This window comes from Pseudophryne corroboree, chromosome 2, assembly GCF_028390025.1.
Source record: "Pseudophryne corroboree isolate aPseCor3 chromosome 2, aPseCor3.hap2, whole genome shotgun sequence".
NCBI classification, from domain to species: domain Eukaryota; kingdom Metazoa; phylum Chordata; class Amphibia; order Anura; family Myobatrachidae; genus Pseudophryne; species Pseudophryne corroboree.
Window position 1 is genome coordinate 703,042,945 of NC_086445.1, and position 25,653 is coordinate 703,068,597.

A 25,653-nucleotide genomic window follows, 5' to 3' on the forward strand; every position below is an offset into this window, starting at 1 on the left:
GACGAAAAAGAAGCTCATCATCAACAAACGGGGAAAGCGAGGAGGAGCAAAAAGCAGGGCAAAAGAAAAAACAAAAGAAATACAACAACAAAAAAGTTGCACGAAGGGGATATTCAACATAAGCAAGTATAAATTGACCGCCTCTGAAGTGAAAATCCTGGAGAAAGGACTGAAATTTGCTCCGACAAATACTCTTAATAAATTTGATACAATGATAGATCTCCAAAAATTTATTAGGACCATTACATTGAAAAAGTTCTTCAAAAGAAATAAACAAAAAATAAACATGGAGAAAGGAATGGAGCCAGAATCATACGAACACTCAGGTCTTCAAAATAAATCCACCTTCTATCCTGCACAATTAAAAGGTCACTTACTAAGCACCTTTCAAAAATTAGTAGAAGAAGACATTAAAAGAATCCCTAAAAAGATGGAGGAAAAAAGGAAGTGGAATCTAAGTGTGATGGAGAAAAAAGCCTTGAAGAGCCTTAAACAGAATGATGAGATTGTGATCAAACAAGCAGATAAGGGGGGGGGGGTATCACAATTATGGATAAAGGAAATTATGATAAGGAATGTCTGAGATTATTGCAAGATACCGATACATACCAACAATTACAAAAGAATCCCATGGAAGAATATAAGAAAGACCTTGAGAAGATCCTGAAGACTGCATTGGGAAAAGGTATACTTACGAAAGAGGAGTTTAAGTACATATATCCGGAACATCCAAAAGTGGCCCTGTTCTACCAATTACCAAAAATCCATAAAAACCTGAACACCCCTCCAGGAAGGCCAATAGTGGCTGGAATTCAGTCATTAACATCCCATCTATCATGCTATATTGATGTCTTTTTGAAGAAATTAGTGAGTACACAACAGAGTTATATTAAAGACACGATACAGATTCTGGATACATTAAGTAGGATAGAATGGAAAGAAGGGTACCTATTGGCTACATGTGATGTGAAATCGCTCTATAATTCAATTCGACACAACCAAGGAATAGAAAATGTGCAGAAGATTCTCATAAAGGAATCAAAAATGAAGGGGGATCAAATTGATTTCATATTGGAAGGGATAAGATTCACCCTAGAGCACAATTTTTTCTGGTATGGGGGTAAATACTACAGGCAAACCCAGGGAACAGCTATGGGTACGAATTTTGCGCCTTCCTATGCCAACCTTTTCCTTGCCCAATGGGAAAATGAGTATATATGGACAAACAATGAATACCTTCACAATTTGATTGTATGGGCAAGATTTATAGATGATGTGTTCATCATTTGGAATGGGCCAAAGAAAGATCTGGAACGATTCATCATAGAGATAAATAAAAATGAATACAATCTGGAATTTACAAGGAAATCAGCGAAACAAGTATAAACTTCCTAGACCTGACCATCTTCATTGAGAATAATCAGATTGAAACACGAACATTCAGCAAGGAAGTGGACTGTAACAGTTACCTAGACTTCAAGAGTAACCATCATCCAAAGTGGTTGGCCAATATCCCCAAAGGCCAGATAAGACGAATACGGAGAAATTGCACTAAGAGAGAAGATTATGAGACACAAGCATTGGATTTGATGAATACATTTGGAGAAAAGAACTTTAGGAAAAATGATTTGGAGCAGAATAAGGATGAAGTGGACAAGATGAATAGAACTGACCTCCTTCGGTACAAAAGTAAGGGTGAGAGGAAGAAAGAGGATGTGATGTTCATAACGGGATATTCAGGTCAACGAAGACTTTTAGAAGAAAGCCTATACAAACATTGGCACATCCTTACTGCAGATGAAGAGCTTAAAGAACTTCTACCAGAGAGACCTAAAATAATCTATAGGAGGGCACCTACCCTGAAGAATAGCCTAGTGAGGAGCTATTGTAAGAACGATAGGAGGGACGAAACGACCTGGCTAAAAGATATGGAGCCGGGATTTTATAGGTGCAATAATTGTGTGGTTTGCAGGAAAACGAAGAATATATCAACAAAACCAACAGTGAAATACAAATCCAATAGTACAGGAAAAGAATATAAAATAAAGGAGAAAATCACCTGCAACTCGAAGGGGGTGATTTACTTGATGACCTGCCCCTGTGGGCTTCAATATGTGGGGAAGACCTACCGGTGCCTTCAAATCAGAATAAACGAACATTTAAATAACATCAGGACTAAAAAGGACAATCACAGTGTTCCAGAACATTTCCTTAAAGTCCATGATGGCAACCCTGCGGCCCTGGAGTTTATTGGTATCAAATTAATACAAAAACCATGGAGAGGGGGAGACTGGAACAGTGCACTCCTTAAGGAAGAAGCAAGGATGATTTTCGAATTAGGGACGCTGATACCGAAAGGATTAAATATAGATTGGGAACTTTATCCCTTTCTAAAAGAATAGGATTTAAATAGCATAAGAATAAAAGTAAGGGGAATGAGGTGGGAGTTGTGTATACCTAACTCCACCTCTAGGCACTGTTATGTGTATGTCTATTGTTGTGTGTATGTCTATTGTTTGTGGATTAAATGTTTTCATATATGACATAACATTCCTGAGTAAGAGTAAAAATAAAAATAATAATAAAAATAAAAATACACTATAAAAGAATGGTCGGGAAGTAGAGATTGCAGAGAAAGAAGGGACGATGTGTGTATCTATAACAGAACGTTTTTTCTTCCAATATGAGACCATGTAGATACAGTAATAAGCAAACATCACAATGTGATTGAAAAATACAAATAAACAACAGAAGAAAAATGGCCAATAAAAGACACTCCTTATTCACATTTTAAAGGAGCAATTGGAAAATGCTGGGAGCAGAAAAAAATACACCATCTGAGAGAACGAGGAGGTGATGCGACAAGAAGGTTCCCGTCACCATGGCAACTTGATGCTGAATGGAGTGTCATATGGACGGGAGCCACTGCCTCAAGAGTGACGCGATGCGGGGAAGCTACGCGACGCAGGGAAGCTACTATACACCAAGCCGGGTTACCATGACAACAAACGGAAGAGACAGGAAGCGGAAGTGACGTGACGCGACGAGAGATCGCGGTAACTATGACAACATAATGCTGAGCTGTGTGCAGCGAGAGGTGGCGAGGGGCGGAGAGACCCCGGTCGCCATGGCAACGTATGCCTGGGAGAGGTTAAAACACGGGGTAGAAGGTGCACTCGGCCATCCTGAGGAAGCCTGCTTAGACAGGCGAAACTAGTTGATCGCTGAAAGCACCTGCAACAGTCTGCCGGCAGACACCCGAACCTTTTTCTGAACCTGTGGCATCTGAGTAAGTTTTGCATATACTTTACTCTTGGTCATGAATGTTGATTTGCTCTGGACCTGCAACATTTGAGCAAAATCTGCATACACTTTATTCCTGGCTATAAATACTGAACTGCTTTGGACCTGTGGCATTTGAGTAAACCAGCACCCTTGGTCATGAATATTGACTGGTTCTGGACCTGTGGCTTTTAAGTGAGTCTACATATGGTTTATTCCTGGCTAGGAACTCTGATGTATAATATGCTGATGCAATCAAAGGACCAACCATTACAGTGAACAGAACCATTGTGATCCAATTCTTAACATACCACCTTATTTCTGGAAATCCAGGATTCATTCCTTCTAGTTAGGAATGGGAATGTGATTGGAAATTATAATCGTGGACTTTTAATGAGGTTAAACAGCTGGAAATAGCCTACTGTTTAAAGTATATGTTTTATGTTGTTTTGTTCTGTGTTAAACGTATACCGGTATTAGGATCACGTTTTATTGAGTAATATTATTAGACAAAATTCTCCTATTTTTAGGTGTTGTTAACACTATATTTTTAATAAAGAAAACACTATTTTTATGAAAGAGGATTGTTATTGTACTTATTTATAAAATTGAATACCTCGACTAATATAGTAGGAAATATATTGATACACTTGAAAATTATAAGCGCTGGGAGATATTTTATTTTATTTTTTAAGAAAATAACTAACCGAAAAATCACTAACAATGCAACTAAAGGGGATCCTTATTTACATATAGATCCCCTTTCCTTGAATGCCAGGACCCACCAGCCAATCACGGAGCACCAAGTCATAGCGCTCTCCTGATTGGTTGTGCGCTCCCGGCCTGTCAATCAGGCAGAGCGCATGGGCTATAATGGAGGATCACGGTCCCCAGTATAGTCTATGGTGGGAACTTTGCTGCAGCCCTGCCATTACTTGTGACATGAATGGGGTCCTTTGATCTGTAAGGATTTCTTTAGGGATTCTGAGACAACAAAAGAGGAGCATTAATTATTTGGCTATAGTAGCCATTTTGATATTTCATAAGGGTATTGCTTCTGGATAGTGGGTGGCGTAATCCAAGATTACTACGACATATTGGTTACTCCGTTTTTACTTCTCCAGTAGATCCACGAGATCCATTGCAATGCGGTCAAATGGTACCTCAGCAATAGGCATTAGCACTTGTGGTGCCCTCAAATGAGGTCTTAGGCTGGTCTACTGGCACACAGGACATCGTTGGCAGAATCTCTTTACCTCAGCCAGGATTCCTGGCCAAAACAAGCGGAGCAGAATATGTTCTAGTGTTTTCTTCTTTTCTGAAATGACTTCCTCAAAGGTGGAGCGTCTCACAACACTAGTGTTGAAACTACTGAAACTACTGAAGATGCGATGGCTTTTTTAGTGAAAGACACACCCGTAACTGTTCAATCTTCTTCCCTTGCTCTGTGCAGCAGATTGGCTTTAAGGACAAAATATAGAGTGCCCTCCAGTGGGTAGGAAGTTTTTGTCACGCCATTAACTTCAGTGACACTAGACATGACATTTCCAAGTGCAGCGTTGTTTTGTTAATCCCAGGTAAAATTTTGCAGGTCTATATCAGCCGGCAACATATCCCAATCTGGACTGGGGTATCCTCATTCAGTAGTGGTAAATCAGAAGTTCCTTTTCCAAGTTCCTTCTCCAAATAGGACTGGCCATGCTTTTCCATTCTTCTCTCCCTCCCTCCTAGCAGAACCTCTTGCAGTTTCTGCTTGAGGTTTCTGCTTGACAACTGACATGATGGTAATTATATGGATGGTACCAGTGCTTAAAGTGGTCCTAGAGAGGTGGTGGAACTCACCCACCCCCACCATGCCTGTGAAATAAAGGGAGTGCACACGCTACAAAAAAGGGGCGTGGGCTCAAAACAAAAGGGGTGAGGTCTCAAAATAAAAGAGGCGTGGTCACCCAATAGTATCCCCAATTCAAATTATGCCACACAGTAGCACAATCTTATTCACATAACACCACATAGTAGTGCCCCTTATTCTTGTTATGACACACATTAGTGCCCCTTATATACAAAGCCCATAGTAGTAGCACCCCAAATACACATAATGCCCACAGCAGTAGTGCCCTTTATACAATGCCCTCAGTAGTAGTTCCCCTTATGCAATGTCCACTGTAGTGGTAGTGCCCCTTACACAGTGTCCCCAGTAGTAGCGCCCCTTATGTCTCCAGGAATGATGCCCCTTATTAAGTGCCCCCTCTGCAATGCCCTCATTAGTAGTGCCTCCCGTGGTAATTCTCCTATATAGTATTACCCCAGTAATAATGCCCCCAGTAGTTATGCCCCCAGTAGATGTGCCCCTGTAGTTATTCCCCAATAGATGTGACCCCTGTAGTTATGCCCCAGTAGATGTGCCCACTGTAGTTATGCCCCAGTAGATGTGCCCCCATTAGTTATACCCCCCAGTAGATGTGCCCATGTAGTTATGCCCCAGTAGATGTGCCCCCTGTAGTCATGCCCCAGTAGATGTGCCCACATTAGTTATGCCCCCAGCAGATGTGCCTCCATTAGTTATGCCCCCAGTAGATGTGCCCCCATTAGTTATGCCCCCAGATGTGCCCCTGTAGTTATACCCCTAGCAGATGTGCCCCATAGTAGCGCCGCTTAAACATACACATACACAAAAAAAACCCACTATAGTCACCAGCCCCACTCTTGCTTCCGGACTGCGCTGCCCTCCGTCTGGCCGCCCGCTCCTCGAAACTATGGGAGAGACGTCATGACGTCTCTCCCATAGCAAGAAAAAGTGTTGTCCGCACAGACTTAAAAACAAACCCAAACAAAAATGACTAAAGATCGAAGGACAATCATTGAATAAATGACACTTATACCCCAATTTCATATATCATGCACTTTTGTGCTTTTATGTTAATTAGAGACACGGGGGGGGTGCTCCCTGAGAGTTAGGTTAAACTATTTTACAAAAATATACCAAAGAAAGGTAGACAAGAACTCTCCTAAAATGGGGCACTCAAAAGTGTTATAATGCATGTGCAACAGCATAGGATCAAAAATAGGGGGGGGGGGGGGGGGGAACGATATATTAAGACTTAACTTTTATTAATGATCAAAGATTGAAATTGTTTGGAGATTATACTCTCTTCATCTAAAAAGGCGAAATATAGACACAATACATATAATACAACATGTAACAGTTTAAAAGGTACAGGTAATTTCTCTATCGTCCTAGTGGATGCTGGGGTTCCTGAAAGGACCATGGGGAATAGCGGCTCCGCAGGAGACAGGGCACAAAAAGTAAAGCTTTTCCAGATCAGGTGGTGTGCACTGGCTCCTCCCCCTATGACCCTCCTCCAGACTCCAGTTAGATTTTTGTGCCCGGCCGAGAAGGGTGCAATCTAGGTGGCTCTCCTAAAGAGCTGCTTAGAAAAAGTTTAGCTAGGTTTTTTATTTTACAGTGATTCCTGCTGGCAACAGGATCACTGCAGCGAGGGACTGAGGGGAGAAGGAGTCAACTCACCTGCGTGCAGGATGGATTGGCTTCTTGGCTACTGGACATCAAGCTCCAGAGGGACGATCACAGGTACAGCCTGGATGGTCACCGGAGCCGCGCCGCCGGCCCCCTTGCAGATGCTGAAGTCAGAAGAGGTCCAGAATCGGCGGCTGAAGACTCCTGCAGTCTTCTAAAGGTAGCGCACAGCACTGCAGCTGTGCGCCATTTTCCTCTCAGCACACTTCACACGGCAGTCACTGAGGGTGCAGGGCGCTGGGAGGGGGGCGCCCTGGGAGGCAAATGTAACCTATATAAAGGCTAAAAATACCTCACATATAGCCCCCAGAGGCTATATGGAGATATTTAACCCCTGCCTGATTTCTCTAAATAGCGGGAGACGAGCCCGCCAGAAAAGGGGCGGGGCCTATCTCCTCAGCACACGGCGCCATTTCCTCTCACAGCTCCGCTGGTCAGGACGGCTCCCAAGTCTCTCCCCTGCACTGCACTACAGAAACAGGGTAAAACAGAGAGGGGGGGCAAATTTATGGCGATATTTTGATATAACAAAGCAGCTATAAGGGAGCACTTATTATAAGGCTATCCCTGATATATATATATATATATATATAGCGCTTTTGGTGTGTGCTGGCAAACTCTCCCTCTGTCTCCCCAAAGGGCTAGTGGGTCCTGTCTTCGTTAGGAGCATTCCCTGTGTGTCTGCTGTGTGTCGGTACGTGTGTGTCGACATGTATGAAGACGATATTGGCGTGGAGGCGGAGCAATTGCCAAATATGAGGATGTCACCCCCTAGGGAGTCGACACCAGAATGGATGCCTTTATTTATGGAACTACGGGATAGTGTCAACACGCTAAAGCAGTCGTTTGACGACATGAGACGGCCGGACAATCAATTAGTGCCTGTCCAGGCGACTCAAACACCGTCAGGGGCTGTGAAACGCCCTTTGCCTCAGTCGGTCGACACAGACCCAGACACAGGCGATGACTCCAGTGGTGACGGTGACGAATCAACCGTATTTTCCAGTAGGGCCACACGTTATATGATTTTGGCAATGAAGGAGGCGTTACATTTAGCTGATACTACAGGTACCACTAAACAGGGTATTATGTGGGGTGTGAAAAAACTACCTATAGTTTTTCCTGAATCAGAAGAACTAAATGACGTGTGTAATGAAGCGTGGGTTGCCCCTGATAAAAAGCTGATAATTTCAAAGAAATTACTGGCATTATACCCTTTCCCGCCAGAGGTTAGGGAGCGCTGGGAAACACCTCCTAGGGTGGACAAGGCGCTAACACGCTTATCTAAACAAGTGGCGTTACCCTCTCCTGAGACGGCCGCACTTAAAGATCCATCAGATAGGAGGATGGAAAATATCCAAAAAAGTATATACACACATGCAGGTGTTATACTACGACCAGCTATAGCGACTGCCTGGATGTGCAGTGCTGGGGTAGTTTGGTCAGAGTCCCTGATTGAAAATATTGATACCCTGGACAGGGACAATATTTTACTGTCGTTAGAACAAATAAAGGATGCATTTCTTTATATGCGTGATGCACAGAGGGATATCTGCACACTGGCATCACGGGTAAGTGCTATGTCCATTTCGGCCAGAAGAGCTTTATGGACGCGACAGTGGACAGGCGATGCGGATTCAAAACGGCATATGGAAGTTTTGCAGTATAAAGGGGAGGAGTTATTTGGAGTCGGTCTATCAGATTTGGTGGCCACGGCTACAGCCGGGAAATCCACCTTTCTACCTCAAGTCACTCCCCAACAGAAAAAGGCACCGACCTTTCAACCGCAGCCCTTTCGTTCCTTTAAAAATAAGAGAGCAAAGGGCTATTCATATCTGCCACGAGGCAGAGGTCGAGGGAAGAGACAGCAACAGGCAGCTCCTTCCCAGGATCAGAAGCCCTCCCCGGCTTCTACAAAAGCCTCAGCATGACGCTGGGGCTTCTCAAGCGGACTCGGGGACGGTGGGGGGTCGTCTCAAAAATTACAGCGCGCAGTGGGCTCACTCGCAAGTAGATCCCTGGATCCTGCAGATAATATCTCAGGGGTACAGGTTGGAATTAGAGACAGATCCACCTCGCCGTTTCCTGAAGTCTGCTTTACCAACGTCCCCCTCCGAAAGGGAGACGGTTTTGGAAGCCATTCACAAGCTGTACTCTCAGCAGGTGATAGTCAAGGTACCTCTTCTGCAACAAGGGAAGGGGTATTATTCCACTCTTTTTGTGGTACCGAAGCCGGATGGCTCGGTAAGGCCTATTCTAAATCTGAAGTCCTTGAACCTGTACATAAAGAAGTTCAAGTTCAAGATGGAGTCACTCAGAGCAGTGATAGCGAACCTGGAAGAGGGGGACTTTATGGTATCCTTGGACATCAAGGATGCGTATCTCCACGTTCCAATTTACCCCTCACACCAGGGGTACCTCAGGTTCGTTGTACAAAACTGTCACTATCAGTTTCAGACGCTGCCGTTCGGATTGTCCACGGCACCTCGGGTCTTTACAAAGGTAATGGCCGAGATGATGATTCTTCTTCGAAGAAAAGGCGTATTAATTATCCCATACTTGGACGATCTCCTAATAAGGGCAAGGTCCAGAGAACAGCTAGAGATGGGATTAGCACTGTCTCAAGAAGTGCTAAAACAGCACGGGTGGATTCTGAATATTCCAAAATCCCAGTTAATGCCGACAACTCGTCTGCTGTTCCTAGGGATGATTCTGGACACGGTTCAGAAAAAGGTTTTTCTCCCGGAGGAAAAAGCCAAGGAGTTATCCGAGCTTGTCAGGAACCTCCTAAAACCAGGAAAGGTGTCTGTACATCAATGCACAAGAGTCCTGGGAAAAATGGTGGCTTCTTACGAAGCAATTCCATTTGGCAGATTCCACGCAAGAATTTTCCAAAGGGATCTGTTGGACAAATGGTCAGGGTCGCATCTTCAGATGCACCTACGGATAACCCTGTCTCCAAGGACAAGGGTGTCTCTTCTGTGGTGGTTGCAGAGTCCTCATCTATTGGAGGGCCGCAGATTCGGCATACAGGATTGGATCCTGGTGACCACGGACGCCAGCCTGAGAGGCTGGGGAGCAGTCACACAAGGAAGAAACTTCCAGGGAGTATGGACGAGCCTGGAAACGTCTCTTCACATAAACATTCTGGAACTAAGAGCAATATACAATGCTCTAAGCCAGGCAGAACCTCTGCTTCAAGGAAAACCGGTGTTGATCCAGTCGGACAACATCACGGCAGTCGCCCATGTGAACAGACAGGGCGGCACAAGAAGCAGGAGTGCAATGGCAGAAGCTGCAAGGATTCTTCGCTGGGCAGAGAATCATGTGATAGCACTGTCAGCAGTGTTCATCCCGGGAGTGGACAACTGGGAAGCAGACTTCCTCAGCAGACACGATCTTCACCCGGGAGAGTGGGGACTTCATCCAGAAGTCTTCCACATGCTGGTAACCCGTTGGGAAAGACCAATGGTGGACATGATGGCGTCTCGCCTCAACAAAAAACTGGACGGGTATTGCGCCAGGTCAAGAGATCCGCAGGCAATAGCTGTGGACGCGCTGGTAACGCCTTGGGTGTACCAGTCGGTGTATGTGTTTCCTCCTCTGCCTCTCATACCAAAAGTATTGAGAATTATACGGCAAAGAGGCGTGAGAACGATACTAGTGGTTCCGGATTGGCCAAGAAGGACTTGGTACCCGGAACTTCAAGAGATGATCACGGAAGATCCGTGGCCTCTACCTCTAAGGAGGGACTTGCTTCAGCAGGGTCCCTGTCTGTTTCAAGACTTACCGCGGCTGCGTTTGACGGCATGGCGGTTGAACGCCGGATCCTAAAGAAAAAAGGCATGCCGGAAGAAGTCATTCCTACTTTGATTGAAGCAAGGAAGGAAGTAACCGTGCAACATTATCACCGAATTTGGCGAAAATATGTTGCGTGGTGCGAAGATCGGAGTGCTCCGACGGAGGAATTTCAACTGGGTCGATTCCTACATTTCCTGCAATCAGGATTGTCTATGGGTCTCAAATTGGGATCTATTAAGGTTCAAATTTCGGCCCTGTCGATTTTCTTTCAAAAAGAATTGGCTTCAGTCCCTGAAGTCCAGACCTTTGTTAAGGGAGTGCTGCATATACAGCCTCCTGTGGTGCCTCCAGTGGCACCGTGGGATCTCAATGTGGTTTTGGACTTCCTAAAATCTCATTGGTTTGAACCACTAAAAAAGGTGGATTTGAAATATCTCACATGGAAAGTGACCATGCTTCTAGCCCTGGCTTCGGCCAGGAGAGTGTCAGAACTGGCAGCTTTATCTTACAAAAGCCCATATCTGATTTTCCATTCGGACAGGGCAGAACTGCGGACTCGTCCGCATTTTCTCCCTAAGGTGGTGTCAGCATTTCATCTGAACCAGCCTATTGTAGTGCCTGCGGCTACAAGTGACTTGGAGGACTCCAAGTTACTGGACGTTGTCAGAGCATTAAAAATATATATTGCAAGGACAGCTGGAGTCAGAAAATCTGACTCGTTGTTTATATTGTATGCACCCAACAAGATGGGTGCTCCTGCGTCTAAGCAGACGATTGCTCGTTGGATCTGTAGCACAATCCAACTTGCACATTCTGTGGCAGGCCTGCCACAGCCTAAATCTGTAAAGGCCCACTCCACAAGGAAGGTGGGCTCATCTTGGGCGGCTGCCCGAGGGGTCTCGGCATTACAACTCTGCCGAGCAGCTACGTGGTCAGGGGAGAACACGTTTGTAAAATTTTACAAATTTGATACTCTGGCTAAGGAGGACCTGGAGTTCTCTCATTCGGTGCTGCAGAGTCATCCGCACTCTCCCGCCCGTTTGGGAGCTTTGGTATAATCCCCATGGTCCTTTCAGGAACCCCAGCATCCACTAGGACGATAGAGAAAATAAGATTTTACTTACCGATAAATCTATTTCTCGGAGTCCGTAGTGGATGCTGGGCGCCCATCCCAAGTGCTGATTATCTGCAATAATTGTACATAGTTATTGTTAACTAATTCGGGTTATTGTTGAAGGAAGCCATCTTTCAGAGGCTCCGCTGTTATCATACTGTTAACTGGGTTTAGATCACAAGTTGTACGGTGTGATTGGTGTGGCTGGTATGAGTCTTACCCGGGATTCAAAATCCTCCCTTATTGTGTACGCTCGTCCGGGCACAGTACCTAACTGGAGTCTGGAGGAGGGTCATAGGGGGAGGAGCCAGTGCACACCACCTGATCTGGAAAAGCTTTACTTTTTGTGCCCTGTCTCCTGCGGAGCCGCTATTCCCCATGGTCCTTTCAGGAACCCCAGCATCCACTATGGACTCCGAGAAATAGATTTATCGGTAAGTAAAATCTTATTTTATGAACTCCAACGGGCCTTAGCCCTGTCAGTAAGGGAGAGTCAATTTATGAATGATATTCAACAGCGATATTAAGTCAAGACCTTATGGCATGTTTCGTGGTTCTGCTGCCTCGTATGTGCTACAGCATTATATACGTGGTGAGAGACCCTTACTTGTGCCAGTCTCTAGAGTCATAGACAGTGCCAGAGCATCCGCGGAGAGTGTCTCATTCACTTCTGCTTTTGGTTGATGACACTACGGTCAGCGCAGCCAATGAGAGAGCTACTGACACTCTACCTGCTCTGGTGTTGAAAAAGTAGGATGAACTGAAAATAAGATGACAATATACTCTCAAATTTGAGAGATACAAAAAGTATAGAAGGCAAGACTGTACAGCAGACTTCGTGGTTCTGCTGCCACGCATGTGCTAGTGCATTGTATGCGTGTTGAGAGACCATTACTCATGCTAGTCTATGGAAATGTAGACTGAGCCAGATCAATATGCAATGTGTCTCATTCGCCTCCAATATTGGCTGCTGATACTGAGATCAGTGCAGCCAGTTTGGGGGTTACTGACACTATGCTGTTCTGGTGTTGAAAGAGACAGAGGGCACTATTGAATTCAGTACAAGAAAGAGGGATATCACATTGGCTTACTTTTCATGTGTGTGCTGCGTCATTCATAGCACCCCAACCTCATCTCAATACACAATGTGAGAAGAATCTGTCCCTTTAACTTGTGCCCTCTAATGCCATATAATGGTTGGTTTCTAAAGAAAGTGTACTTTGTTGCAATATTTCACTTGCTTGAAACACATTACCCACAATAGAGATCAGCATACATTGTTTATCACAGAAAGGATAATTTTCTCTCAACACCCATCATAAGTCATGCTAAGGTTTTGTTTTCTATCAATACAAATAAATGATTCATCATAGTTATAACCTTTTACACAATTAAATGATGATTAGAGTGTAACATGCTGGCTTTAGTATTCCGTTAGCCTCCTATTTTATACTTCTGAATTCTTGTTGCTATACAAACAAATATAGTCATTCATCCAAGAGACAGCAATGAGTTTTTTTGTATATACCCTGACTATGAAGCACGGTGGTTATATGTATATAAGGCAGGTGGTCTGTTGCCCCTGGCAACAGTGCTCAAAAAAGCTAGTGTTTTATACCATATCCTTGGACACAAAAAGAAATGTACAGAGTAAATCCCTCTAGACACATCGTTATTAAAAAGACCCAGGTTTTTTACTTTTTGTACACAATCAAACCTTTTTGCATGAAAAAAATAACGATCTAGTCAGAGAGGGTATTGACCATTATATCCAATCTACCTCCTATCACAGTACTTCAGGATTTTCACTGCTGTATTAAACAAATAGAATCATTCATAAAATATACGGGGACATAGTGAAATTAAGCATATACAAACTGTGAAACATGCACATATGCAGCCTATAATGGCCTATCACCCCTGGCAACAATTATCATGATAAACGATATTCTTGTATCATGCATAGACCGTGCATGTGAAAGCATGTGGTTCGTTATGGCATCTGGCCATCAGATGCCTTTGGCTGGGGGCTTCACAGTTGAACGTATTACTATGTCATACGACCTGTACCGGGGGGCAGCCCGCCGTGCGCACGCATACAATGCACTAGCACATGCGTGGTAGCAGAACCACGAAGTTTGCTGCACAGTCTTGCCTTCTATACTTTTTGTATCTCTCAAATTTGAGAGTATATTGTCATCTTTTTTTCAGTTCATCCTACTTTTTCAACACCAGAGCAGGTAGAGTGTCAGTAGCTCTCTCATTGGCTACGCTGACCGTAGTGTCATCAACCAAAAGCAGAAGTGAATGAGACACTCTCCGCGGATGCTCTGGCACTGTCTATGACTCTAGAGACTGGCACAAGTAAGGGTCTCTCACCACGTATATAATGCTGTAGCACATACGAGGCAGCAGAACCACGAAACATGCCATAAGGTCTTGACTTAATATTGCTTTTGAATATCATTCATAAATTGACTCTCCCTTACTGACAGGGCTAAGGCCCGTTGGAGTTCATAAATTACCTGTACCTTTTAAACTGTTACATGTTGTATTATATGTATTGTGTCTATATTTCGCCTTTTTAGATGAAGAGAGTATAATCTCCAAACAATTTCAATCTTTGATCTTTAATAAAAGTTAAGTCTTAATATATCGTTTTTCTCCCCCCCCCCCCCTTCCCCCTATTTTTGATCCTATGCTGTGCACATGCATTATAACACTTTTGAGTGCCCCATTTTAGGAGAGTTCTTGTCTACCTTTCTTTGGTATATTTTTGTGAAATAGTCTCTCCCATAGCGCCGCCCAGCCGCACACTGCCTGAGCCGGAAGCCAATGCTCAGGATTGAGCTCCGGCCTCCAGCGCCCGCTTGTAACACAATCTCAGCGGGCACCCGACATTTCTCTCCTGGGTTAGGTGAGCCGGAGGAGGCTGAACTGGTTTCGTCTCCAAATTGAACGGACGGAACGCAGTTCCACCCCATTTCGGCTCACTTTAACCTCTGGTTGGTACAGTTGTGTTTCTGATGGGCAGCCTGATCTACTGTTCGGGTGTGGCTTCTTATCCAATTACAATCTATATTTTAAAGTGGTTGGTCTTACTGCTATATTTCAGTGCTAGTTAGTTTGTTCACTATGTTTGTCTGTGTCTCTTAGCCTAGTGAGCCATTTACATTGTCTTGTCTGACTTTCCCATACATAGCAGACATATTCTCACCACTTCTTTAACATTGTGAGTAGATTAATACACTCACATTTGTCACAATGCTCAGGGGCAATATAGTTGCCATAGTAGTTAGCACTGCTACCTTACAGCGCTTACTGTAGTTCTTGAGCAGGGCTTGAAGACAAATGATGGGCCTGGGTGATACAGAGGGTGTGGCTAAATCAGGAGGTGTAGCCACATCCCTTCTGGATAAAAAAGGAAAATACAATACGGGCCTGCAAACGGGTGATTTGTCATCCAGCTAGCCCAGGTCCCTGCTGGGGACCTCAAATAATCTTGGGCCCAAGTAAACTCTTCCTACTCTCCCCATTCCCCTGGGCGTGAGTTCTTTTTCTGCCCAAGCACTATGTGGCGTCAATATATTCTCCCCATGTTAGCATGGGTTTTCCCTGGTGCTTCAGTTTCTTCAAACAACCCACACACATGCTGGTTGGTTTATTAACTTCTAACCATTAATCAGCCCTATGGGTTTATTTACTGAGTGTTTTATACTAAAATCCGATGCTTCCATTCGTGTTTATGCCCAAAATGTAAAAGGGCAGTTAGTAACTAAATAACTGTACAGCAGTACAAATGGGTGTAGTAGGGTATGCCGGCGGTCGGGCTCCCGGCGACCAGCATACCGGCGCCGGAAGCCCGACCACCGGCATACCGACAGCATGGCAAGCGCAAATGAGCCCCTTGCGGGCTCGCTTCGCTCGCCACGCTGCGGGCACGGTGGCGCGCTACGCGCACCACGATATCTATTCTCCCTCCAGGGGGGTCGTGGACCCCCAAGAGGGAGAAAAAGGGTCGGTATGCCGGCTGTCGGGATTTCGGCGCCGGTATACTGTGCGCCGGGATCCCGACAGCCGGCAACCTGAAGACCACCCGTATAAATAAATCGAATACCATATGGTGACACTCTAAGACATGCTGTGTAATCTACTCTCCTTTTATCTTTTTGCATGGGGTTCCGTATTTATTGCTTCCCCCCCCCCATTTTATGCATTTTGAAGGTTATCTGGCTATTGCAAGACATAATTATATTTACGGTATACTGATGTTTTATTGTTCTGGCATGTACATTAGCCTTGGTTTGGTTGCTGTTGGAGATAAGTATGTATAAGTTTGAAGATGCTGGAGAGTTTCTGTACACTCCAGCAGATGCCTTACAACTATGGGGGTAATTCCAAGTTGATCGCAGCAGGATATTTTTTAGCAGTTGGGCAAAACCATGTGCACTGCAGGGGGGGGGGGGGCAGATATAACATTTGCAGAGAGCGTTAGATTTGGTTGGGTTATTTTGTTTCTGTGCAAGGGTAAATACTGACTGCTTCATTTTTACACTGCAATTTAGATTGCAGATTGAACTCACCCCACCCAAATCTATCTCTCTCTGCACATGTTATATCTACCCCCCCGCAGTGCACATGGTTTTGCCCAACTGCTAAAAAATTTCCTGCTGCGATGAACTTGGAATTACCCCCTATGAACGGTATCCGGTCTCTAGGTCGACCACACTTAGGTCGACAGTCACTAGGTCGCCCACTATTGGTCGATGTGCATTAGGTCGACATGGTCACTAGGTCGACATGTTCTAGGTCGACGTGACAAAAGGACGACATGAGTTTTTATGAAAAAAAATCATTCTTTGAACTTTTTCATACTTTACAATCCATGCGGACTACAATTGAGAACGGTAAGCTGTGCCGAGCGGTGCACTAATTGGGGTTCCCAGTCACTCTACGAAGAAAATTACACAATTTTTTTTTTCAAAAACACATGTCGACCTTTTGTCATGTCGACCTTGCTCATGTCAACCTAATACCGGTGTCAACCTATTTGTGTGTCAACCTAGGCACTGTCGACCTAAGTGTGGTCGACCCTATGAACCACACCCCTGACGAACAGCTCAGTTATTCAACTAGTGGAGTGTCTCACCAGCTGGTGAGTATATGTACTGTAGGTAGGGTTGGGGGATCCTGGAACAGAGTCTAAAACAGCAGGTGATCACAGGTCTCAATGGAGCTAAGTGGAAGACTACTGTCTTTCGATGTGGCACTCTCACACAGTCTCAAGATGGGATACACTCAAGATCCCGCCGGACAGAATCCCGGCGGTCGGAATACCGGCACCGGAATCCGGACCGGCACAATCCCGACATATTCTCCCTCTTAGTGTGCAGAGCGTAGCGAAGCACCGAGCCCGCAAGGGGCTGCGTTGCGCTCGCCCCCCTGTCGGGATTGTGCCAGTCGGTATTCCGGTGTCAGGATTCCGACCGCTGGGATCCCGCCCGGTGGGATTTCGTACTGATCCCCTCAAGATGGCTCTTCACCTGCTCAGTAGTAGCCTCAGGGACCATCTTGGTACAGCGAAGGCAGCTCCCCTGGAGGAGTAGCAACATGGAGTCTGCACAGTAGAGCACTGCACTTTCAACACCCCCACCCTGCCCCCGCTTCCCCCCCCCCCATTGCTACAAGCTTCTCCATGTTACGCAAACATTCATATAAAGCGTTTCTCATAGGGAGCTGAAAAAAGAAAGAGGGTTAAACATATAACAAAACATCAACATATCACGTGACTTTTATCCATTCTTCTTCATAGACCCATCAGCAAGAGTCCCCTCACTGACAGCATGGACCACCAGAACAGTCTCTTGACTCATGAACTCAGGACTGCTTTCACTCTCACAATTCTGGATGTCTTCCTCAATTGTGACTTTTCAATCTTGCAAAGTCACTTTGCCTATCTTGGCTTTTCATTCATGCCAATCATATTTTGACTTTGGCTCCTGAGTGCCTTGAGGCTCACTGACTACAATAATTGCAAATTCTTCATCATGCTTCTTAGGCTTGCCTACAACATATTAGATTGTCATGCATGGGATTAGTCTCCTTCCTTGTTTGTGTATGGTTCCTGTCAGGGGCGTTTTAAGAGAAGAGGAGACCTGCGTGCAGCCTCCGTCGCGGACCCTCTCCACTCTAGCAGCAGTAGACTCTGACATAAAGCCAGAGTCTACTGCGCAGGTCTCTGGGAACATGGCGCGCGCGCCTTGTTCCGTGGCGGCCATTTGCCGAGTGATATGTGCCCGCACAGCAGGGTAGCAATCACGGGAAGCAGCAGGGGTAAGTATATTATATGGGTGCGGTGTGGGCCCCCCTGGACCCAGGGGCCCATCTGCACCGCACACACTGCACCATTATAGAAACGCCTATGGTTCCTGTGAGCTTGAGGGTGACTGGCTTGGTTGCTGGTGCAAGTTCCTTGTCTTATAGGTTGCAGGTTGGCTGGATTTCATGTTCATTATTGTTGGAGGGAGTGAGGAGTCATGGACCTGGTACAGTTATTGTTTGATGAAAGATTAGTGCCTCAACAGGTTTGAGGATTTTAGTGTCATGGGCCACTCATGTGGAGTCAGTGTTTTCTTTCTCCGGGTGTGGGTTTTCACTGACTGTCATGTGTTTCCGCATGGTTATTTGTAGTTGCGTTCATTTATGTGCCCCTTATTTTGGTGGCATTATTAGTGCATACAGTAGCATCGGAAGTGGTTGATGAGTACAGATTTGGGTAGACAGGCGTCACAACTCAGGAGAGAGGACTTGGTGATTGGTGGTGGTACTTGCACTAATTTTGGCTGCAGAGTGTGTCTTTTGTTCACTTACAGCTGACACGTGTCTGCTTTGATTACCACCTTCTTTTGTTTACTCTTCCAGTTTTTTATTTCTTGGGCCAGGTGCAGTGCTTTTATGTAGAACAGAGATGCAGTTATTCTAATCAGAGCTATTATGATTTGTGGGTGGTTTGTGCTTTTTGGGGATTGCAATAACTTTGTTTTACCATACTTAGCAGAAAAGCATCATCAGCATACTGGTTGGGTTAGGGTCATATTACAAGATGGGGACCCTAGCGAGTGGTAGTGGTAATGGCGCTAATTCTGGTTAGTGTCTTGCATTAACGCATGGTGCAGCTAATGTATACATGCTTTTGTTGCCACTTTTCAATCTTCAGCGCGTTTTCCAATTTGTTTTAAATAAATTGTAATAAAAGTTATGACCAAATACAAGTGTCTATGTGTTTATTTGTAGGTGTGGTTATCAGTAAATATATTACTGTATTGCAAATTCTAAAAATTCTCTAGGCTTAATGGGACCCCTGAAGTTGACACAAAATGGTCCTAGTATAATGGACAGAACCTTGCTTATTACAGTCAGGTAAAAAACAAAAAACACAAATTTTTAAATAAAATGTATTGTGATAAAAGGTCCCCCAAACTTTTGTACACCACATTAGTGAATAAACAGTAAATAAAATCTTACATATTCCAAAAGGCAAACCCTCCTGACAAAGTAATCCCCACAAGAAAGTGTGATTCCCCGGGGTTTTGTGCCTCACCAGTTAATCACATGCAGCCAGCATGGTATAGATTTTCTAAATCACTGGCAGTAATGGGGAGTCTCCTGCACTACCAGTTGTCATGCAGGATTTGGAATTGTAGGCAAAACAAAATGATAGAAAAATTCCATGGTCAGCATTTAAGGCCCATAATGTATTATACATCAAAACATTTTAATATAATTAATTAAATAAATAAATACATACAAAGTGAACTTCTATTTCAGTGGATTTAGAGTTCTACATACATTTTGGATTTCAGTCCTATTCAATCTTTTGGAGGTAAAGTGAGGTAAAGTCAATTTTGAATTTGTCTTTTAGCCACAAGATGATATCAAAATACAACTATAGAGAATGTCTCGCAGATGGAAGCTGGAGTAATGCTCTTCCTGAATGTGAAGGTAAGCTAAAATAAATTATTTATAAGAGGTGGGATCTACTATGTGGCGCTTTTCAAAGTTGCCACATCTTCAGTGATTTTGCCCACTGGATTTAAAGGGTCAAAGAGTATTAAATCTAAAACTAGGCATGTTTTTTGTTTAATTTTATTGTCCCTCTAAATCAAGCAGATGAAACCACTGAAGATGCGATGGCTTTCAAAAGTGTAAGGTTAATTTTTTAGTAAAAGACACACCATGGAAAACATGTATGAAAAATTATGCAAAGGAAAAGGGAGTATTCCCAATGATAACTAATATAATGATCGTTTTCATATTTTAAATCGTGCCAAAAAAACAACCAATTCTAATGAGGTGCTTTGTAGAGATGTGCGGCTGGCACTTTTCGTGTTTTGTGTTTTGGTTTTGGCTCTAATTCCCCTTTCGTGTTTTGGATCTGGATTGGTTTTGCCAAAACCACCCTTACGTGTTTTGGTTTGGGATCTGGATGATTTTTGAAAAAAAACATAAAAACAGCTAAAATCACAGAATTTGGGGGTAATTTTGCTCCTACGGTATTATTAACCTCAATAACAATCCTTTCCACTCATTTCCAGTCTATTCTGAACACCTCACACCTCACAATATTGTTTTTAAGCCAAAAGGTTGCACCGAGGTTGCTGGATGACTAAGCTAAGCGACACAAGTGGACAACACAAACACCTGGCCCAGCTAGGAGTGGCACTGCAGTGTCAGACAGGAGGGCAGATATATATAAAAAAGGCCCCAAACAGCACATCATGCAAAGAATCAAAAGAATGGCAATGAGGTAGTAGTATGACTAAGCCAAGCGACACAAACAATTGGCCCATCTAGGCGTGGCACTGCAGTGGCAGACAGGAGAGCAGATATGCAAAAAAAAGGCCCCAAACAGCACATCATGCAAATAAGAAAAAGAATTGCAATAAGGTAGTTGTATGACTAAGCCAAGCAACACAAACAATTGGCCCATCTACGAGTGGCACTGCAGTGGCAGACAGGAGGGCAGATATAAAAAAAAGGCCACAAACAGCACATCATGCAAAAATGTAGAAGAGGTGCAGTGAGGTAGCTATATGACTAAGCTAAGCGACACAAACAATTCCAACTAAAATGATACATCCAAATCACTGGAATTATATGTCCAACTCACTGGAATTAATTGGCAAAATCACTGGAATTATACATCCAAATCACTGGAATTAATTGGCAAGATCACTGTAATTATACGTCTAAATCACTGGAAGTAATTGGCAAGATCACTGTAATTAATAATTATACATCCAAATCACTGTAATTAATTGGCAAAATCACTGTAATTAATAATTACACGTCCAAATCACTGGAACTATACGTCCAAATCACTGGAATTAATTGGCAAAATCACTGTAATTAATAATTATACGCCCAAATCCCTGTAATTATACTGCAAAATCACTGTAATTATATGTCCAAATCACTGGAATTTATTGGCAAAATCACTGGAATTAATAATTATATGTCCAAATCACTGGAATTAAATGGCAAAATCTCAGTATCGCCTGCCTAGTGAAGTGGAATCTAGATGGGATTTGGTACCGGGGACACAATACCTCCATCAGATGTCTAAATCCTACTGCACTAATGGCGGATACCAGACGCCCGTCTAACACCAACATAAGTGTCAATGCCTCAGTTATGAGGGCTTCCACCGTCATGTGAAGCTGAACCACTAGTCATGAACATAGGCCAGGGCCTCAGCCGTTCCTTGCCACTCCGTGTCGTAAATGGCATATTGGCAAGTTTACGTTTCTCCTCAGACCATTTAAATTTCTTTTTTTGGGTCTCTCTGCTATCACATTGGGCATCGGCCTTGGCAGACGACAATGGCATTTCATTGTCTATGTCATGGCTAGTGGCAGCAGCTTCAACACTAGGAGGAAGTGGTTCTTGATCTTTCCCTATTTTATACTCAAATTTTTGTTCTCCATTATGTTTCTGGAGTTATATAACACAGTATGTGGCACAGGCAGAGCCGGCCTTAGCTATAGGCAGGCTAGGCATTTGCCTAGGGCATCCAAGCATGTCTAGGGGCATCCAAGCATGTCCCTGCAGTATCTCATGCTGGGAGGGACAGTCCGCAAACTAACTGTTACTTTCCAAATGTATTCAATCAGTACTTGTATACACTGCTGTTTACATTTGTAAAAAAAAATGCACACTGTGCCTTAAACTTCCTCTAACATGCTTGAATGCCCCTGACTTGTGAGACCTCAGACAGACAGCAGAAGCCCAGTAAATGCAATTCCTGGACCTGTGACATTTTCACTGACTATATAAGGTTATTACTGGATGGTTACTTATGATACCACATGTGTATTTTGGAAGACTGCTTCACAGAAACCTGACATCACCTATACTGCTTGTGCACATGGGGGAGGGGGACCCTGTTATCCTGTGTCCCTTATCCCTGTGCAAACCCCAGGTGTCTGCAGGGACATAACATGGGCAATGTTCTCCCCACACTTTATTTCCTAGTCAGTCCATGCCGTAAAATTCCCCTGCCACCCAGCACTGTAACGTGGTCAGTAAGTTGCGTTGTGCTTTTCTATATGAAACATCAGTGCAGCATGACTTTCGGACACATCAGACTGGAGGGCAGAGCATATCACTCCCACAGTATAAAGTAAAGGGCATGCAGTAACAGACACCAGCAAACACTCTGAATAGTGAAGAGAATGGACAGTTTCTACATGTTTGATACTGGTCTTTTTGTATAACCAGCAAGTGTGGCAGTATATGTGTATTATGGGCATTACTAATGTGGGGCATATGTGTAAGGTGCATTACTGTGTGGCATTATGTGTATTATGGGCATTACTAATGTGGGGCATATGTGTAAGGTTCCTTTACTATGTGGAATTATATGTATTATGGTCATTACTGTGTGGCATTGTGCAGAGTTGAACTGGCCCACAGGGTAACCCCCCGGTGGGCCCCACTACCTGAGCGTTGCAGGTACAGATGTAGAACTAGCGGCGGAGCTAGGGGGCACCAGACAAAATTTTGCCTAGGGCATCAAATTGGCTAGGGCCGGCTCTGGGCACAGGAATGACTGATGGCTGATGGTCAGGACACTACCACTGGTCTGATGCAGCACAACACAGCAACACTGTGAGGGACTTGTGGTTGTTATTATTATTATTATTATTATTATTATTATACTGTAGCAGTGAACATATAGCAGCAGTGTATACTAGTGATGAGCGGGTTCGGTTTCTCGGAAACCGAACCCCCCCGAACTTCACGCTTTTTACACAGGTCCGAGGCAGACTCGGATTTCCCGCCTTGCTCGGCTAACCCGAGCGCGCCCGAACGTCATCATCCCGCTGTCGGATTCTCGCGAGGCTCGTATTCTATCGCGAGACTCGGATTCTATATATGGAGCTGCGCGTCGCCGCCATTTTCACACGTGCATTGAGATTGATAGGGAGAGGACGTGGCTGGCGTCCTCTCCGTTTAGAATAGAAATAGATAGTGACAGTGAGACACTTGATTTACTGGAGCTTAGGAGTACTCAGAGAGTGCAGAGTTTACTAGTGACTGACCAGTGACCACCAGTGCAGTTTTATTATTATTTAATATAATCCGTTCTCTGCCTGAAAAAAAACGATACACAGTGACACAGTATACCATATCTGTGCTCAGCCTCAGTGTGCTGCATCATCTATGTATATCTGACTGTGCTGAGTGCTCACTACTCACACAGCTTAATTGTGGGGGAGACTGGGGAGCAGTTATAGCAGGAGTACATATATTTAACAGTGCACACTTTTGCTGCCAGAGTGCCACTGCCAGTGTGACTGACCAGTGACCAGTGACCACCAGTATATTGTGATTGTCTGCCTGAAAAAGTTAAACACTCGTCGTGTGGTGTTTTTAATCTATAAACGCATTCTGACAGTGTCCAGCAGGTCCGTCATTATATAATATATACCTGTCCTGCAGTAGTGATATATATATATTTTTTATATCATTATCATCCAGTCTATACTAGCAGCAGACGCAGTACGGTAGTCCACGGCTGTAGCTACCTCTGTGTCGGCAGTCACTCGTCCATAATTGTATACCTACCTGTGGTGGTTTTTTTTTTTTCTATCTTCTTCATACTAGTAGCTTACTTTAGGAGTCTGCAGTGCTGACAGTGTCCAGCAGGTCCGTCATTATATAATATATACCTGTCCGGCTGCAGTAGTGATATATATATATTTTTTATATCATTATCATCCAGTCTATATTAGCAGCAGACGCAGTACGGTAGTCCACGGCTGTAGCTACCTCTGTGTCGGCAGTCGCTCGTCCATCCATAATTGTATACCACCTACCTGTTGTGTTTTTTTTTTTTCTATCTTCTTGATACTAGTAGCTTACTTTAGGAGTCTGCAGTGCTGACAGTGTCCAGCAGGTCCGTCATTATATAATATATACCTGTCTGGCTGCAGTAGTGATATATATATATTTTTTATATCATTATCATCCAGTCTATATTAGCAGCAGACGCAGTACGGTAGTCCACGGCTGTAGCTACCTCTGTGTCGGCAGTCGCTCGTCCATCCATAATTGTATACCACCTACCTGTTGTGTTTTTTTTTCTTTTCTATCTTCTTGATACTAGTAGCTTACTTTAGGAGTCTGCAGTGCTGACAGTGTCCAGCAGGTCCGTCATTATATAATATATACCTGTCCGGCTGCAGTAGTGATATATATATATTTTTTATATCATTATCATCCAGTCTATATTAGCAGCAGACGCAGTACGGTAGTCCACGGCTGTAGCTACCTCTGTGTCGGCAGTCGCTCGTCCATCCATAATTGTATACCACCTACCTGTGGTGTTTTGTTTTTTTCTATCTTCTTGATACTAGTAGCTTACTTTAGGAGTCTGCAGTGCTGACAGTGTCCAGCAGGTCCGTCATTATATAATATATACCTGTCCGGCTGCAGTAGTGATATATATATATATTTTATATCATTATCATCCAGTCTATATTAGCAGCAGACGCAGTACGGTAGTCCACGGCTGTAGCTACCTCTGTGTCGGCAGTCGCTCGTCCATCCATAATTGTATACCACCTACCTGTGGTGTTTTTTTTTTCTATCTTCTTGATACTAGTAGCTTACTTTAGGAGTCTGCAGTGCTGACAGTGTCCAGCAGGTCCGTCATTATATAATATATACCTGTCCGGCTGCAGTAGTGATATATATATATTTTTTATATCATTATCATCCAGTCTATATTAGCAGCAGACGCAGTACGGTAGTCCACGGCTGTAGCTACCTCTGTGTCGGCAGTCGCTCGTCCATCCATAAGTATACTAGTATCCATCCATCTCCATTGTTTACCAGAGGTGCCTTTTAGTTGTGCCTATTAAAATATGGAGAACAAAAATGTTGAGGTTCCAAAAATAGGGAAAGATCAAGATCGACTTCCACCTCGTGATGAAGCTGCTGCCACTAGTCATGGCCGAGACGATGAAATGCCATCAAAGTCGTCTGCCAAGGCCGATGCCCAATGTCATAGTACAGAGCATGTAAAATCCAAAACACCAAATATCAGTAAAAAAAAGGACTCAAAAATCTAAAATAAAATTGTCGGAGGAGAAGCGTAAACTTGCCAATATGCCATTTACCACACGGAGTGGCAAGGAACGGCTGAGGCCCTGGCCTATGTTCATGGCTAGTGGTTCAGCTTCACATGAGGATGGAAGCACTCAGCCTCTCGCTAGAAAAATGAAAAGACTCAAGCTGGCAAAAGCACAGCAAAGAACTGTGCGTTTTTCGAAATCACAAATCCACAAGGAGAGTCCAATTGTGTCGTTTGCGATGCCTGACCTTCCCAACACTGGACGTGAAGAGCATGCGC

General features: G+C 44.1%; 1 protein-coding gene across 7 annotated transcripts in view; it reads left to right on the plus strand.

Annotated features, from left to right (window-relative positions):
* Nucleotides 1–25,653, plus strand: part of LOC135045518 (complement receptor type 1-like) — a 537,897-nt gene that overhangs the window by 175,058 nt on the left and 337,186 nt on the right. For all 7 annotated transcript variants that reach the window (XM_063955306.1, XM_063955305.1, XM_063955309.1 and 4 more), the window contains one exon: nt 19,657–19,736. In XM_063955306.1, coding sequence (XP_063811376.1) covers nt 19,657–19,736 — 80 coding nt within the window. The remainder of the gene's footprint in view (nt 1–19,656; nt 19,737–25,653) is intronic.